Source organism: Heptranchias perlo, chromosome 21 (genome assembly GCF_035084215.1).
Source record: "Heptranchias perlo isolate sHepPer1 chromosome 21, sHepPer1.hap1, whole genome shotgun sequence".
NCBI lineage: Eukaryota > Metazoa > Chordata > Chondrichthyes > Hexanchiformes > Hexanchidae > Heptranchias > Heptranchias perlo.
The window spans coordinates 22719698-22739073 of NC_090345.1; the positions used below are offsets into that span (position 1 = coordinate 22719698).

The window sequence follows — 19376 nt, forward strand, 5'->3', positions numbered from 1 at the left end:
ACGGCAGCCAGCCTGTCAATTAGGCTGGCTGCCGGGCGCGAATCCCGGAGAGCACGTTAATCATCAGCAATCAACATGCAATCGCGTCGGAAAAGGTAAGTTTTGTTCATGCGGGTTTGCCACGCGCACCTTCACCATCCCCCTCCCGCTGCCATCCTGCCATCGTAGCAAAATCGACCCCATTATGTTTTTACTTATTATAAGTATAAATAATGTCTTATTATTGCAGGTGTGCATCTGTTATGTTGAATAACATAAATGCTACCACAGTATGTTACTTCAATAAAGCTGCATTGAAGGTATGTAGCTATAAATACCTAATGATCAATTATACTCCAGAATTATACTGTGGTGGTAACTTTTTAAGTGTGTCTTGCTGGCGACAAACCTCACCTGCTGCCAGCAAATATTGGAAAATCATAGGCACGAATACCATGATTTTCCAATGGTGGATGAGGACTCAGAAAATCTACTTTCTAAATGTCTTCTTTAGAATGTATTTCTTGCACAGTCTGATTTGAAAGACTTTTAGTTCATAGAATTCCTGTGCATTACTATATGTAAGCAATATGATTGATATGTTGGATCTCATGGAATTAACTTCGTAATGTAATGAACTAAAGATATTAAGAGAAAAATAAACACCTCTGAATAAAGAGGTGTCAATCAATTGAGTTCAAAGACACAATAAAGCACACTGTGTATAGAACTACTCGACAAGCAGATGTTTCCATCTTGTCCAGATTGCTCATACCGACTAATGTTTTAATCATGTATAATTTGATTAGCACCAAAGGCAAAATCATATCTTGATTAATTTAAAGCTTGAACAACCTCACAGACAACTGGGCTCCATTTTGAATTTCTTTATTACTTTGGTTTTAGATGTGTGTGTATTGCTCCCAGGGCTCTAGATGGAGCTGTTGCTTGATGAGGTTTATTGAATAACTATTGATTTGCTGTTTCTGATTCAGTATAATCAAGAGAAGCTGATACAGGCCTGTGAAAGATGGTTGGAGTTAAATCTCATTGTACATCTAAGATATGAGACCACTTTTCGAGATCTGCAACTGGATGTCCTTCAAAAAGTTTTATCATCACCAAGGTCAGTAGTCCATCTTACAGTATAAGAACTGTTTAGAGATATTTAAAATAACAACTTAGCTTTAATAATTCACTCCTGAGTTAGCTGTGTTAAAAAATTATTGGTATGTTGTTTCCTGCATATTTATGACATATAATTATCATTATCTATGAGCTAATTCTCTCCTGAAATAGCAATCAGATACTACCATTAGAAGCTGTTAAGTTTTTGTCTTAAGTTGGATATTCTATTCAGGTTTGGGGGTTACCAACCTTTCCTCTAAGTGATATTCATATGCCTTATGAACTGGAGTCTGTCTTAACCTGCCCAATATCAATTGTGAATCTGGGGATCGAACAGTAAACCCTTGTCACTGCATGCCAGCTTGCTGGAATACATCACATGCCGCACACGATTCTCCTTGTCTTAGGTCGATATATTGAATATACCCTCTATCAATATAGTTTCTGGCCACATGGGGCACCTGTAGTGGCACTTGTGCCTGCCTGCCCACCTTCCGCATGCTAATCAGATTTCCTCCCACTTACCCTTGCATACTCCAATGAGGTCTGCCGTGATTCCATCGTAATACCGAGATCGCATCCTAAAGAACTTCAAGGCCCATATATTTCAGTTTGGAAATTTCAGTTGGTGATAGTAACAGGTTTAATGACCTGGATTTTCCTCTGCTGCATTTTACATTATGTGGAGATGCCGGTGATGGACTGGGGTGGACAAATGTAAGGACTTGCACAACACCAGGTTATAGTCCAACAGTTTTATTTTAAATCACAAGCTTTCGGAGCTTCCTGACTTTTCAGAGGGAGCCCACCTCTTCAGGGAAAGCAAATGTCATGTTGCTGCAGTGGAGCACTCACTGCAGCACCTTAAGTGGGTAGGACAATTGGCCTCAGTGCCCAGACGCAAAATCATTCAAGGTTCCTGCTTCTGATTAGTGCCCAATGACTCATGCTAGCTTGTATGTGTTTGTGCATGCACATCAGGATTGAGCTCAGTGGTGAAGTCCTCTGTGATCAAATAGCCTGCCAGCGAGCACCAATTAGGTTCACAATGAAGGATGGGCTACTAATGGCCGCGGTTGATTGTGGAACATCACCCCAGCATTGAGTTATCATCAGAAAAGGAAGGGAGAAAATGGAAGAAAAAAATGTTTGCTTTACTGTATTATGCATGTCTATATGTAATGTCAAAAATTTTAATAATTGTAGATATATAGGTATTGACAAGGTTTGCAAGATACTTTGTTTTTTGAAATTGAGTTTTTTTTAATTAAATGACAAGCCAATATTGTTCACTGGAAAATGCATATTAAAGGAAAAATGTTAAATGTTGAATCATGATTGAAGACATAATTAAAATTATGATCATAATTCAAGGGTGGAAGGAGTGCTTAACATTAGCTCGATCTGAAAGAGATTAAGGATATGCTTATTTGGCAATCTGGTTTTTAATTACCATTAGCACAAGTGTTAAAATATATAAATGAAACACATTTAAAAATAATATGAAATTATTTCCTTACAATTGATTAGAAATGGAATACTATTTCAAACTGATGTTTGTTTCTTTAAGAGGACCTGGATTCATCTGAGTTACTACCTAATCCTAAATATTATAAACAGAGATCCTATATCCTTTCAATCATCCTTTGTTTTACTATTTAAGCAGCATGTCAGAGGTACCATGGAGACCAAGATTTTATGTAGAATTCCACGTACATGCCAACCTGGAAAACTAACAAAACCTGACCAACAGTTTCCAAAAGGCTGTCATGGCCTCAAAAAAGCTGGCAACACAAAAACAATCCTGAATAAAGGCATGTAGTTAATGAACATGCAGTGGGGCTTGGGCATGTCATAACTTAGGGTGCAGGGCAGTTCAACATTCAATCATTATTTATCACAGAAGATCATGGTACAAATTGCAGGGCTTTTCCTTAATATTTTTATGGAGAAATTGCGGGCTATTTTGAATATTTATTGGTACCATCTGTTGCTAAATTGGATTGTTAAATTGTTCATACAGTTGTCTGTGTTACAGGAAGGCATTCTTCTCTCCTCAACCTTTCGGTCACACTGGCACTTTTCCAGATCATGCTGGCAGTCTTGTTCCCCTTCACCTCTTGTCTCATATTATGCTGGCACTCTTCTCACTTTCTCCATTTCACACTGGGAGCCTTTTCCTCTTCCCCCTCAGTTCATGCTGGCATTCCTCTCCCCTTCCCTAGTACAAGCTCGTACCCTTCTCCTCCCTTCCCTCACTGCCCTGCACAGCACCTTCCTGATCCTACTGCTCTTCCAGAGCATTGAGTTATCATCAGAAAAGGAAGGGAGAAAATGGAAGAAAAAAATGTTTGCTTTACTGTATTATGCATGTCTATATGTAATGTCAAAAATTTTAATAATTGTAGATATATAGGTATTGTCAAGGTTTGCAAGATACTTTGTTTTTTGAAATTGAGTTTTTTAAAATTAAATGACAAGCCAATTTTGTTCACTGGAAAATGCATATTAAAGGAAAAATGTTAAATGTTGAATCATGATTGAAGACATAATTAAAATTATGATCATAATTCATTGTGGGTAGGAATTCGCAAAACTATCATGAGAATATTTGCCCACAGAGTGCAGCAGAGTTTCATGATCAGGTATGAACAGCAGCAGCACTGATTTTTGTTTGTGGATAAGCAGACACTGACTGTAAAATGCACGTGGTAGTTATGGATGAATTTTGTCCTCCCTTCAGTGACATTATGAAGTTTAATATCAATTAAGTTTAATTACAAAGTAAATGGGGACAACTGGCTGTTAATTCTCATTTGTGATATCACTGAAGAGGTGATTGAATGGCAGTCTTATTATAACATGAAACAGAAACAGGGGATGATTGAGTGATGTAAGTGAATTTAAGAATACCTTCCTTTATAACATTAGGATTATGTTGCAATTCACAACATTAAGTCCCCTTTAATTACTATGATGTTATGTGTTGAAATTTACATTGTGATGTTCTGCTATTTGCAGATTGTTTACTTTTACTGAATATCACGTACTACAAACTATCCTCTGCTGGGTTTTCCTTCAGGTGAATACCAAAGTACAGCTAATGCCACCGTACAGCACCATCATAGCCTATTTTATCAGGTGACTGACTACCTTACTACTCTGCTTACCATTACCCATTGTAAAACAGCTTTATTTAAAATGAATGACTCTGGAAGATAATTATTGGTGTGCAATTTGTTAAATTTGTAAATGTTCAGCATTCCCATCACCAAATACCGTGAAGTTTGGAATCTATTTTTTACCAATGAAATAGGAAATAAGCAATCATCTGATTGTGATTTTTTTTCTACTCTGCCCATTTGTAAATATTGTCTCAGCCTTTCTGTAATTTCTTGGATACTTCATCAAACTTTACTGCCCCTTCCCCTAGTTTAATATCATGTGCAAATTTTACATTGGGCCAGATTTTGTTGTGAGTGGTAGCCAAATGGCATGGGCCCTCTACAGGGCATCTGAGACCTGTGTGAACAGGGCAAGCAACTGTGTACCTCCTTAACTAATCAGATTGAAGAATGGTTATTGAGCAGCGTAGTGTCTGAACCAGAAAGTGTAAGTTAGAATAACGAAATCAATGTCAAATCAGGTACAGTAAGTGAAATAAAGAGAGGGAGAAAAAGATTGGATTAAGAGACTGTCAGCACTTCATAGATTTCATCCCCACTCTGGCTTATACTCTTGAGTTTATACACAGGTATCTGTGTATGAGGATTTATTGGTTTTAGTCCTTGTGCCTGTCGAGGACATCCATGTAAGTGATACCTAAGTTAGGTATAGTTGTACAATCTCCTATGGTGGATGTAACTAGTGTTCCTTATTTTGTGGTCGTATGTTGTAATTTAACATATTTCTTCTATGTATGCTGTAAAATGTTTTTATACACTAAAATATAAAATTAAAATATCTTTGCCCTTTGACAGATAAAGGCAAATTATTTATAACTGCTAAAATCTACTTAAAAAGAAAGCCCCGACAGCAGAAAAATGTATTGTATTTTCTTCTGAGAGGGTTACTTAGGAAATGGGATTAAATTTTCCATAATACACTGCTTTGAGGTCTAACAATATTAGAATCTTAAAATATTTCAATGGTTTAATGTTGCACATTAACTTCAGATTCCCATGTACTTGTGAAGTTTTAAAATCATAAATAAATGCCAGAAACAGAAAGTTATTTTACACGTCAGAGTAACTTAAATAGCAATGACACATACCTTCACCATATCCTTTGTGCAAGCAGTCAAAAACAAAGAATTTTATCTACATGAACTCTTGAGGAAGTTCTCGGTTCCTGTGAAATATATAATTCTGCTGTGGAAATTCAATGGTGTTTCCTGATAGCTATGTACCCTAAACAGATAGGGGTCTGAGCTGATGGTATGAGCTACAGCTTATCTACCATCTTAACAAATGTACATACTTAAAATGGACATTCTTGATGGCCTGAGCAGAAAGTATGAGAGGTTTGAAGGGGAGTCTTACCTTGGTAGTCCTGATGAGATTTTTACATTTCCTGTAGCACTGTAGCCAGGTTCTGGCAAAAGTACTGATGGCAATAATGTGTTGTGTCACTCTCACCATGCCCATTCACCAATTCTCATTGCAGTACCCATCTACCCTCCGTATAGAAGAGGACCTCCTCTCTGTTTTTCATTTGCTTCACCACCATCTCCACAGCTGCATCTACATAAGAACATAAGAAATAGGAGCAGGAGTAGGCCATCCGGCCCCTCGAGCCTGCTCCGCCATTCAACAAGATCATGGTTGATCTTCTACCTCAACGCCATTTTCCTGCACTATCCCCATATCCCTTATTTTAATCCTTTAATTTAGTGTATATCTGAAAACCTTCATGATGTGGAAATGCCGGTGATGGACTGGGGTGGACAAATGTAAGGACTTGCACAACACCAGGTTATAGTCCAAAAGTTTTATTTTAAATCACAAGCTTTTGGAGCTTACCTCCTTCGTCAGGTGAGTCACCTGATGAAGGAGGTAAGCTCCGCAAGCTTGTGATTTAAAATAAAACTGTTGGACTATAACCTGGTGTTGTGCAAGTCCTTACATTTGAAAACCTTCAGGCTCTGCTGGAATTATGTTGCCCACAGACATCTTCCTGCAGCTTCACGGTGTTGCTTCTCTCTTTTGCCAATAAAAAAGCACCTCCCCTTTAAACTGTGCAGGCCTATAAGAACCTGCAGCAGCTCCCGATTTCCCACCTCTTGTTCAGCGAGCTCCAGGCCACTGCTGGTCTCGGCCTTCCCTACCACCCCCCCCCCCCCCCCACACCCCCACCTCCCGCCCATTTCCTGATGGGAGACCAAGATCGCCCATTCCGTCATGTTACTTTTCCACTCAAAATCAGTACTAAGTACAACAGGTGTAGAATTGAGCTCCCTATACACTGCCCCACAATCTATCTTAGCTCCACCCTCAGAAAGAATACTCTTCCTGTAGCAGTATGACTTTTTCTGTTTCTTACACCAACTATCGAAATGCCCACCTTCAGGGAGAATGTCAATTTAGTATGAATTCCTGCTGAATTCTAGACAATTCTGTGCATTGGACCTGTGCACACTAAGATTTGGATTAAAACTACCCAAGGACTCTTACATCAGCAGAAAGGAGACATTCATCCCAACAGTTTGGGTTGAATTTGAGCCCAAGCACCATGCAACTTTTTTTCCCTTTGAGATGATTTTAAAAAAACAGATTAGACCAGATTTTGCTGAAAAAATAATGGCATCTGAATGACACATGCTGTTATTAATGCGCATATCGGCCAGCAACTTGTAGCGAGGAAGAGATACCACGTGAATTGCGAATGGTCACAAGTTGCTGCATTTGCACATTAATTGCCCATTAAACTCGGAAGCTTAAGTCTAGTAATTATCAGGGTTAGTACCCTTTTAACAGTGTGATAATTGTTAATGACCATCAATCAACCTCTCTTGCCCAGAAAGTGAACAATTATAAGTGTGGTGTTACATTCCTTCAGATTGTGAATTGTTTTATGAGGTTTTAAAAATGTCAAATTTTAAATTTCTTTTTCTTACTCTTCTTTTCTGTCTCTTTTTTTTCTCTCTCTCTGAATCCAATCTTTCTTTCACTCTCTATTTCTCAATCCTTTAATCTCAATGGTTAAGGAGATGCACTGTTTGTCCCGTTGTTCACCAAGGTCCAAGATGCCCCGTTGCCTTCACTGCGCTGTCATCACTTCCAGCAACTGTGTAGACAAAAAATTTTAAAACCTAGCGTGCAATTGTAAGTCTAACTAACAGGGCATGCCTCGAGATGTCCCACTCCAGCAAAATCTGGCCCTATATATATTTTTAAAAGCTTTTGTCTTAGAAGACAAGAATATACAGTGGTTTGATAATATTGACTGAGAAGTTAAAAATGCTCCAGTATTTCTTGGGAGTTTTGTTTTAGATATAATAAAAATAGTTTTTTTATTAAAATTCCCAATGTCTGGACAGCTACATATTCCCTTTCTTTGTACTCTACTTAACTTCAAATCAAGATTTTATCCAGAAATCAATCAGTCAGTTGTTCTTTTGTGTTTCAAATGGAATACTTTTAACATTAGCCCAGAATTTGCATCTCGCAGTGTGCCCCCACCCTTCAGCTCGAAAATTTTTTGTGCCACAAATTGCTGGATGTGTGAGCTGATAATGGTGCAGCGAGGTCAACAGGGCATCTGGGACCTCGGTGAGCGGTGGGACCAACAGTCTATCTCCTTAATCAAAGAGACTTAAGGATAGAAAAAGAAACAAGAGGAACGATGGAGAAAAAAATAGGAGAATTAGAGTCAAATTAGGTACAGAAAGAGAAATTGAGAGGGAAAGAAAGATTGGATTAAGAGAGAGAGAAAAAAGACACAAAGGAAAAGTAAGACAAAAATTTAAAGGTTTAAAATTTAAAATTTTAAAAATCTCTTAGAACAATTTACATCCTACAGGAATGAGACTCCACAGTTTCAATTGTTCCCTTTCTGGGTTGGAGAGGTTGAGTGGAATTGCAGGAACATAAATCTCGTCATTTAAACGGTTCTTACACTATTAAGTACCAGCCCTAAATTTCTGCAGTGAGTTTAATTCGTATTTACTGCGTAAATGCAGCAATTTCTTGAAACTCACAGGGAGGTTGACAGCAAGCTGCCATTTTCACGAAGCTAACAGCAAATTATCCAGCAATTTCTGGCAATTCGCAACTCAAGAGGTATCTCTTCCTCGTCACAAATTGCTGGACGATTTACATAATAATAACGGTGTGCGCATTAAACGCACTGTTATTTTCCCAGCAAATTCTGGACCAATAAGTTGCACTGAAGCATGAAAACAACTGCACACGCTTAAAGAGGAGGCAATGTATTACTGCCCAATACTCTTTAATAAACTAAATGGATCTCCTGTGTTGCGAGCATCGTTCTGGCGGTGGTTGTTCCACTGCAGTGTATTAACGTAAAGGTAGTGTACAGAGAAACCTAAATCAGGTAAACAAATATAATTGGAGCACACAGATTGTTTCCACTTTCAGAGTATTCATTTCTGTCACTGACATGGTGATACTAAGAAATCTTCCTGTTTATTAAGCTCACAATGCCAGGTTTGATCAGGAGTTCTTTACCCACTTTTCAATTATCTGCCCCCCACCTCCTTCCACGTAATTCTACATGAGTTGTTTAATATTGGTGTTTAATAAAGCCTGAGCAAACAAACAGTTGCTTTGTTTTAAAACTTTTTGCTGATTTTCTTCATCCCATTTTTGGATAGGGGCAATCATCAGAGCAAGGTGTAACACGGATAAATAATCCATGGACACTTTCTACTTGTACTGCACTACTTTTTCCACATATCCAAAGCTTTGCCAAAGCTGGAAACAAGAGGAAACTAGCAATGGGGTTTCAGAAGGTTCTTCCCAACAGAAAGGAATTGGAATTTGCTGCATACCCTCTCCCCAGATAATATTTTGCAGCTGCCTTAAGAATTCCTCTTTCCCTTTTTTTGCAGTTTTCTTCCTGTTGAGCTTATATTAAACCATGAAATAAAGCTCACATAGGCAATGAAAAGAAAATCTAACCACATTGGTTTAAGTGACTCTTTTCTCTCTACAGTTTACGTAAGCTGGGCATCGACCTGGAAATGGATATTCGACAAAAGTACTTTGGACTGTTTCAGAACCTCCGCTTACATGGAGTAACTGACAGTAAGCAAGTTCTTTAAACTGCTGATTTTTAAATGTCAAACAGTGCTGTTATGTTCATTACTGTGGAATGTCACATTTAATTTGAAACCAAAGCCAGGCTTTGGAAATACTGACAGCATCACACAGCAAGAATATTTCAATGTCTCGTTTATTCAAACATGCTGATTTTATTATCCTACATGATTGTTCCATATACTACTGTGAATTGGCTTGTCCTATTGTTCTCTTCAACAATAGTTTAATTGTTTCATTGGGCTCCTTCCTCCCTACTTCATCTAACCCTATCAGCATATCATTCTATCCCTTTCTCCCTCATGTGTTTATTTAGCTTACCCTTAAATGCATCGATGCTAGTCGCCTCAACTACTCCTTATGGTGGCGAGTTCCACATTCTAACCATTCTCAGGCTCTGGACATAGTGCAAATGATAATTCTATTAATTCTTTAATCTGTTAATAACTCAATAAATCTTTGACACATCTCAGCAACCTAGCTAATTAATATAAGGGACTGATTCATCAGACAAGTTGGGCCAGTATCATCATATCCATATATCACTTTTTTATCCACTTGCAGATATTCACTCACATCCAATCTGGCCAGAATCATAGGATCCCCACCTCCCCAGTTCCATTTTTTCTTAACTTTGCCTTTCTTTTCTTTTTCTCCTCTTTTCTTTTCCTCTTATTCTTCTATCCTGAAGATTCTTCCTTTACTTTCTTTTTGCAGTTTCTTTCCTTTTCCTTAATTCTTTCCCTTCATTCCTCACTTCACCCTTCCAAGTTTCTTGCTCTTTAGTATTTTATTTATGTTCTCTCCTGCTTTTCTTTCTTCATGCATCCTGTTCAGTGACATCACTTCAGAAGTACTTAATTGACTGAAAAGTACTTAGGGACCTCCTGAGGTTGTGAAAGGCACTATATAAATCCAAGTTCTTTCTTTTTTTATTTATTTTTCCCTTTCTCCCACTTCCCAGTGATCATGTTGCACTTTCTGGCTTCAGGAGATAAGATTTCCTCTATCTGGTGTCGTGCCACTTCCCCCACGCACATGCTATTAGTTCTGCTGACTTTTTCTGGTACCCTTAAATCCTGTGCAAAGTCTCTTTTCATAAAAAAAATTGTTAAAATAAGAAGTTTTTGCTGAAGACTCGAGCTATGAATCAGAACCAGGGAGGTTTGAGAAGATGCATGTGGGAAAGAGGAGGAGGAGAGTAATAGAAGGGACTGGGAGCACAAGATTGGCCTCGGAAGATTCAAGATGAGCTGGCAGGACTGATCACTGGAGCAGAGCAACAGGCTGTAGGCAAGATGGTGGTCAATAAATATTGCATGACACATCTGATGGGTTCCTGCTAAGCATGGTTAGGTGGTCCAAATCAGAAAATTGCACCAATGACCAATCAATGCTCAGATTTAATGACCACCCAACACTCTTCCAGCAATTACAATGCTCAAATTGAATGATTAGTCAAACCAAACAATGTTTTTTAAAATAATATACAGATAGATGTAAAGTACTTTGTACTGCACTTTAGACATTGAAAAAGGTACAATGTACTTCATGATACTGTTGTCTGCCAACAGGTTACTTTGGTGTAACTCTGTAACTTGATATGTGAAGTGTAACATTTTTTGGTTAAATAACTTTAATGACCAGCCAAAATATGAAATGTTGTGGCAACTATTTCTATTTATGGAAAATGGTTCAATTTTTCCATAAGTTTAAAAACTGTTAGTTAGACTTGCACTTGCCCATTGACTTTCTTTGAGCTTTTGCATGGCAAGTTCCTGGAAATTGGAAATCCAAACAGCGCAGCGCCCCCTACAGGGAATCTGGGACCTGTGTAAACAGCAAGCAGCTGTGTATCTCCTGAACTAATCAGATTGCAGCACGTTGGGGTCGATTTTCGGATGGCCGAGCGGGTGCATTCGTGGCGGGAGGGCCGCTAAAATTCGGGATTGCCAGGGCGTGTCGGGAGCCCGGCTCCAACCCGCCCACTTCCGGGTTCCCCAATGCGTGCGCAGCCCCCGCATGCGGGACTCCCACCGGCAATTAAAGCCGGCAGGATCCCACTTAAGGCAATTATTTTGATAGCTCAGGTCATTTGCAGACCTGAATGGGAGGATATTTTAGGAGGGGTGGGATTTTCATATCAACTGAGCGTGTTTCCCGTACTGGGGGAAACACTCCCAGTTGAAACAGACTTGTTGCAGCCCCCAGCCTGTGGGAGCTGCAAAGGTCCATTTGACAGGTGTTGGGGGGAGACCCTCACTCATTGCAAGAGGCCACTCTGTCACTTTGGACAAAGTTTGGCCTGCACCACCCTCCTCCTAACACAAAAATTCACAAACTTGGAACCTCAACTCCGGTGTGCAGACACATTTACCTACCTTACAGATCCCCTCAAACGTACATCTTGTGGATGGGGGCCGCCATAGCTGCAGTCATGACCTCATCGGAGGACGAACAGCATCACCAGTCTCGCCGGCCACGCCGTCCACCTCTGACACGTGGAGTTCCACAATACAGTGTTGTGACACATCCACCTGCACAGCAGGAGGGAGGGCAACCGCAGAGAGAGATGCATCGCAGAAGGCACTACCCTCGCCACAGGGACTACAGACCGAGGCTCAGCTTCCTGGACCTCTCTGAGGAGCAGTGCACATGGAGGCTCAGAGTCACTTGACATGTAGTCGTGGACATCTGCAGCCTCCTTGATGCCGAGCTGCTCCCGGCTGACCCAAGCACCATCTTCTTACCTGTCACTGTCAAAGTCACCACTGCCCTCAACAACTTCTCCTCCGGATCCTTCCAGCGTGCCACTGGGGACATTGTCGGCATCTCTCAGTCGTCTGCACAAAACAGCCCTGCAAAAACACCTATACCCACTCTGCAGTGACCCAATGGGTGGCATCAGGTGTGGGTCTTCATGGTGATCCTCAGGAAAGGGAATTATTGCACAAACCAGACAAGATTTGCAAAGACGTGGCAGTAGTGGTGATAACAAAATTTAATGTGATTGGCAAAACAAACAAATCTAAATGAAAATCATGACAATCTATCATACACCCTTGTGCACCCCCTTTGTGCTCTCAAAACCTTAGCCTTACGTATACGGGAACCCCTACGTAGTGCTACCTCTGTGGCTTCAGCAGAGGTAGTGGCAGGTTGCTCTTGTCCATGCCCTGACCGATGAGATGCTTTGCGCAGACGCTCTCTGGGTTTTGGTGCCCATGAGGGCCCCTCCAAAGACTGCTCCACCTGCACCTGTGCAGGGGCAGACTCGGCCACCTGGAGAGGAGGCAGCATTGCAGGTACTGGTTGAGAGGGGGGCAATGGGTGAGACGTGGAAGCGTTTGAGTGGCGTCCCCACTTCCATGTCCCCTTTCGTCATTATCCCTCTCCTGGGCCAGGCCCACATCACTCCTTCCACCCTGCTGGACGACCGTTTGAAGGACTTGTGTGAAGGCTTGGAAGGCCAGTTGTAATGTGTCTATCAGCCTGTTTAAGGTGGCAGAATGTTGCTCACCCTGAATCCGAACGGCCGTTGTCAGGGCCTGAATGGACTTATTGTTGAGCTGTGCTTGAAACTCAATGGAGGCTAGCCTTTCCTCCATCGCAGACATTCCCGCACCTACCCGCGACACTATCTCAGAGATGCTTTCACGTCCCTGTGACAGTATTCCACTCATGCAGGAGTTGGACTCCTCCATCCTCTGTGCGATTGTAGAGCGTGCGCGTGGCAACTGTTCCAGTACCTCAGCAATGTGCTGATGACTCCTTTTCATGGCTGGCCCCCAGGGTTCAGCATCTGGGTCCAGCTGAGCAGAGCCTGGAGAAGAGTGCTCCCATCGATGCGGACTCTCCACGGCTTCCCCTGCCACCAGGGTCTGCTCGTGCTCACATGTGCGTGGTGACTCAGCATGTGCAAGCCCAACTAACTGAGGACGGGGACCCACCGAGGTGTGTGTATCTGAGCTGGTGGATAGCTGGCTCAGATGTGACGATGCCCCCTCAGAGGCCGGCAGGTCCTCTGAGGAATCGCCCTCCGCAGTCATGGTGGTCGCAAATGGCCCTGCAAGAGAACAGGAAGCAATGTTAAGCATGTGGACAGATGTTGAGGTGCTGCAGATTCGAAGTGATGCTAAGATCATTCGCTATCATGAGTGCTGAGTGTTAGATTTCTGTCACCAGCCGCTTGTGCGCTCCCAGTCTCGGCATCCGCCACGGACAGGCACTCCAGCGTGCGGCTTATTTCCATTGCCTGCTGCTCCGCGTCCGTTAGGACCACCTGGGTGGCGGGCCCCCTCCGGTCCTTGCCCTCTCCCAGGCATTCTGGCATCTCTTCTCCTATCAAGGCAAAACACAGAGAGGCGTGATTGAGTGATGGTTGCATAGTGACCCGCTGCATGCATTGGTGGGGTGGGGGTGACCTTGAGGGAGATGCATGGGAGGGTGCGTGTGAGACATAGCCATGAGATTGTATGAGGATTGGGTTGCGTGGTAGTGTTCAGATGGGAACTGGGGTGGTGAGTACGTGCAGGCAAGGTGAGGATGATGGTTGAGTGGATGTGAGGAGTGATGCGAGAGCGTTGTGGTGGCAGTGCAGAAGGAGTTGTGTGGTGGTGGAGGTGATGTGGAAGACGGAGTGTGGGAGAATGCGTAAATATACTCACTTTGGCTGACCTGGTTAGGTCATTAAAGCGCTTCCTGCACTGGACCCAGGTTCGGCCGACATTGCTGCTGCTGCTGACCTCCTCGGCCACCTCGAGCCAGGCCTTCTTGGTGGCAGAGGGAGGCCACCTCCTCCCATTTGATGGGACAAACGTTTCCCTCCTACTCCTCACCCCATCGAGCAGCACCTGGAGTGAGGAGTCAGAAAACCTTGGAGCAGCCTTGCCTCTGGCCTGCTCCATTCTATTATTTTGGTTCTTTGCTGCAGGAGGAGCATTGGAGGACTGCCCCTTTAAATAGGACTCCTCCTGCTGACAGCCTGTGATGCGGATGCGCAGTGCGTCCGCTGCGCAGGTCTGTAACAGGAAACCTGGAAGCATGCGTACCTTCAATTAGGCTGCGATCGTGTGCAGAGCACCCCGATTTTACTGGGCACGTTACCCACGCGCCCAGTCGACCCCCCGCTGCCAACCCGCCTCCCTCCTAATATCGGGCCCGTTAATAATAGCATGGAGTCTGAACCAGGAATTGTAAGTTCGAACAGTGAATTCAATGTCAAATCAGGTACAGAAAGCAAAACAAAGAGGGTAAGAAAGATTGAATTAAAAGACAGAGATAAAAGCGACAAAAAGAAGTAAAAGAAAACAATGTATTAAAATTTTTTTAACTGCCCAACAATAAGTAAAATCTGAAGAAATGAGACTCCACACTTGTAAAAGTTCATTTTCAGTGCCAGAAAGGTTGATTGGCAGTAATTAAGACTTACCACGTGGTTAAAAGGGTCCTTTGACTTGAAATGACTTGACTTAACATTTTTTGGCGAGTTTAGTTCATATCTAACAGGTGAGTACAGGAACTTCATGCCAGTCAATGAGATGCCAGACAGAGAGATGCCACTTTCACGCAGCTTTTGTAACAGCAACTTTTAAAAAATTCATTCATGGGATGTGGGTGTCGGCTGGCGAGGCCAGCATTTATTGCCCATCCCTAATTGCCCTTGAGAAGGTGGTGGTGAGCCGCCTTCTTGAGCCGCTGCAGTCCATGTGGTGAAGGTTCTCCCACAGTGCTGTTAGGAAGGGAGTTCCAGGATTTTGACCCAGCGACGATGAAGGAACGGCGATATATTTCCATGTCGGGATGGTGTGTGGGTTTCCGCATTTACCTGCGCATGTGCGGTTGCCAGAAGTTACTGTCCGATTTGCACAGAAATAATGGTGAGTGCGGTTGGCCTCACCGTTATTTTCACAGTAAAATCTGGCCCAATGTTCTCCTTGCTATGTGCTTTTAATAGTTACTCTGTTATTGTAATTGTATTTGTTATTGTACTCTGGCTTAATACTCCCTCAATTACTGTATTTTGTATCCTCCTTATGCAGTGTGCCTTGTCTGTTTATGATATTGCTCTACTTTTTTGAATCCATGTCTTGCCTTTTCCCTTTCCTGACTACTCCTCAATTTAATGTGGATGTATGTAAATACATCTGTAATAGTTTAGTCACTGCATAGTGATTCATTATTTGCTTCCTCTTGCATTTCACATTAATCTTTCAAAATGTATGTTAGCATTTTTACTGTGGTCACAAAGTCTGAATCAATGTCAAGCTGGTTTTTACAAACTCTGGAGTTGCATTATAGGATGTGCTGGAAATATTTAATTTAAAGCTACATTCTTAGATATTAATTTCCTTCTGGCTCGTATCTTTTATTGTGGACCAATGAGTTAAGTAGAAGAATTTGCACTTTTCTTGAAACAAAAATGAGAGAAAAAATATTTTGTGACACCAATGATTTAAATCAAATAATGATTTCAGCTCATTACTATTTAGGCAGTATCCTTTTTATTAGCTGATATAGAATTTAGACTTATCAGCAATCAATGATTTGTTTTACATGTCAAAGCAGTATGATATGCATGCACATTTATTATAGATTTAATCAGAGAAAGGAGGCCATTTTACTACACAAATTAACCAGTTTCAACCTCTCCCTGCTACTTTAATTCATTAGTCAAGGCGATTTTTTTTTACAGAAGCTACTTTTCCCCCAACTAATAGATCTCCATAAATCAATGAAGAAAGTCTGAAATTCAGAATGCTTCATTTGCTTCTCTGTTTTTTTCACCTATGAGTTCTGTTTCTCCCACTTGAGCCAAGTCAGTTGACAGATCTGATATTATATATCTGTAGTGAGTGCTACTCAGTGATGAGCCAAAACAAGCTGCCCTTGGAGTAGTGGGAAAAGGACTAAGTCAGTTTTTTCAACTTCCACATTACTCAAACTGGAATGAAGAGCTATCAGTTGAAAAGTCCCAGCTCTTGTCAAATGTATTGGGAAGCCAGCATTGTAACCATTAGGGGACCAGCCTGGCTATCCTGAATTTTTGTTTTAATAAAAAATTTCCAACATTTAGATTTTGTTGTATGTCTTCATAATTGAATGATTATTCTATTTAATTTATCGGTCCTAATTTTAAATGTCTTCATTTTGCTGCCTTCTGTTCTTTTTGCTTGTAATAATTTATTTCCTGATAATCTGCTGTTGAGAAAACAATGTGAAAGAGTGCCAGTTGGGTAGTGTCCTCCACTGAAGTGCCTTTTAATCTGTGCTGCAACACACTCCATGCATCTGTTATATATCTGTTAGAAAAATAAAAAAGAATCTTTAAAATTCTGCAATGTATTATAAAGAATGGCAAATAGCTGGCAGTGTGAATAAAGCAGCAAGTCAATCTTAAGGTTCTGCATGTATCAGTAAATAACTTGCACTTTGCTCTTTTAGACTATACCACCATCAAATTGCTCAGCAGTAGAATTTAACTTTCTCTTTTCCACTCCCACTTTTGTACTTAGAGTAGTTTAAGATCATAAAATCCAACAATTGCTGAGTTACAACATTTTTCATGCATCACTTTTGAATCATCTCTAAGTGTTGACCTGGAGGATCTGATCGTGTTCTCACTGGAGTATTTGTCAGAGCACACATATTTTTCTTATTAATAAACAATGTCAGTGATGTTTATCAGGTAAGAGTCAGAGAACCATTGAACCATAGAAGTTTACAGCACAGAAGAAGCCCATTCAACCCATTGTGTCGCAGAAAATACCTAAGAAGTAACTGTTTACCCATATTTTGGTTCTATCTATGTAATTAAAAGATTTGTGTCTGTAAAACTATATAATTTTATACTCCAGATAACATTTCTCACCGGTCAGTGCTAACGATGTGAAATTATCAGTGACAAAGTTAGCATGGATCAATCAGATCTGAAGAATAATTAGGGAAAGGAAATATCGGCCATGATTCCTACACCTGATCCATATCCAGTTCTCCCTGTTGGAAATGACCTTGGTGTGGATTTGGGTGAGGGCATGATTGACGATGGCAGTGATGCTTTCAGTAATTGAATAGCCTGCTGAGGACTCATTAGCAAAGCTCACATATGAATAGCCATTTGGGAGAAGTACCAGAGGCCTATTGTCATCTGTGGAATTGTCTTCTTAAAAAAAATGAGCACCCTAAACTAAATTAAAACAAATTCTAGTATATTCATACGGTAGGTTAATTTTCATTTCAGTGATTGTGATTTCAAATAAAACATCCCTGAAATTTTGTGACTATGTTACAATGGCAACATACTTTAAGATTATCGTTTTTTGTTGTTAGTGAGACAATTTTTTTTCCCTTGTGCATTTTTTGCAGTACACACAGAGTGGCTGAATATGCAGACAGCTGGCTTCATTCCAAGCCCCTAATAATGTTGCTGTAAAACTAGCAGGAAGGAGATCTACGAGAGCAATGACTCTACCTGTGAGTTTTCCTCTCTTTCTGTAGCAAAGCTGATGGGCTCCACTTACCACATTCCCATGATGGGAACATGGAGAGTGAGTATTTGGAATGTGGAGGATTGTAGATATGACTCCATGACCTTATACTCTCTTGCACACAGCTTTGGTACTATATTGTGATGAGTCACCAAACTGCCTTGTCTATTAATTTGTAATTATTTCATATTTTTAGAATCAAAATGCCAAATTGCTGTACGCTTTTGTTCTTTGATGAAGAAACATTGAGCAATTTGCAATCTTGTTATTTGTAAAATACAGACCACAATTGGTTGTTCATTATAAAAATCATGAACCATAAAACTCATGCTGAAACTGCTGTGAAGCAGGAAAAGTGACTGACTTGTGACTCATCGAGCAAAAGAATGAGACATTTCTCCCATATGAATAGCATATCATTTTTTGCTGCAGAGAATGGTATTTTAATCTTGTCTATCTGCTTTTAGCTCTTTTGTTTTTACTAAATCTCTTTCTCCCTTTTGCAAGGTGCTTACCACTGCTTATAGTTCCAGTAAGCATACTCAAAGTTTTGATCATTCTTCTGCTTTGCAAATGGGCATAATATAATATGCCTAGACTTTCAGAAAGCCTGCAAATATATTGCACATGAAATGCTACAACGCTAGTTTAGGCAGTGGATATTCCAAGAAATACTTGCAGGTGAATAATGAATTGGCTATAAAAGAAAAAGCAGCGGTTACGAGTTAGTGGAATGACGTTACGCTGGGAAGGTATACTGATTTGATTAGTGATGGGGCGCCTACTGTTTCTGATCTATGTAAAATAACCTGGGTTCAGAAACTCAATGTGAGTTGGTCAAATTTGCAGGTGACACAGTAGAGTCTGATGAGGCAGACTTAGACAAGATTTGCAAGTGAACAGAACTGTGGCAGATGAAATGTAATACAGAAAAGTCCAAGATCTTACACACTTGAACAAAAATGGGGAACCGACTTAATAAATGGTGTTGATCTAGCTAAGGGAGTGGGTGAAAGAGATCTAAGAGTGCTGGTAGACTCAATTCTGACCATCGCAGAACATTAGTAAACAAAGTGAACAAAATGCCAAGCTATATTGCCACATTGGTATATTGTATGTCTGTATTTCATGCTGAAGCTGGTTAGTACTCTGGCCAGGCTGAACCTTGAATATGTATTCAGTTCTGGTCACTGAAGGAAACATCCAAGTTTTGGAAACAGTCCAGAAGTGAGTCATGAGGTTGATCCCTCGGGGGTAATTTTAACTTTTGATGATAGTATAAAACGGGCAGTATCGGGTACGGTAGCATAGTGGTTATGTTACTGGACTAATAATCCGGAGACATGAGTTCAAATCCTGCCATGGTAGCTGGGGAATTTAAATTCAGTTAATTAAATAAAATCTGGAATAAAAAGCTAGTATCAGTCATGGTGACCATGAAGCTACCGGATTGTCCTGAAAACCCATCTGGTTCACTAATATCCTTTAGGGAAGGAAACCTGCC

At 40.9% G+C, this 19376-nt stretch overlaps 1 protein-coding gene across 1 annotated transcript in view; it reads left to right on the forward strand.

The window, feature by feature from the left end:
• The first annotated feature begins 235 nt into the window (after positions 1–235).
• Positions 236–19376, forward strand: part of btbd16 (BTB (POZ) domain containing 16) — a 63087-nt gene continuing 43946 nt past the window's right edge. The window contains exons 1-4 of the mRNA XM_068002281.1: positions 236–299; positions 975–1105; positions 4129–4248; positions 9283–9374. Of these exons, the coding sequence (XP_067858382.1) occupies positions 243–299; positions 975–1105; positions 4129–4248; positions 9283–9374 (400 nt within the window). The 5' untranslated portion in view covers positions 236–242. The remainder of the gene's footprint in view (positions 300–974; positions 1106–4128; positions 4249–9282; positions 9375–19376) is intronic.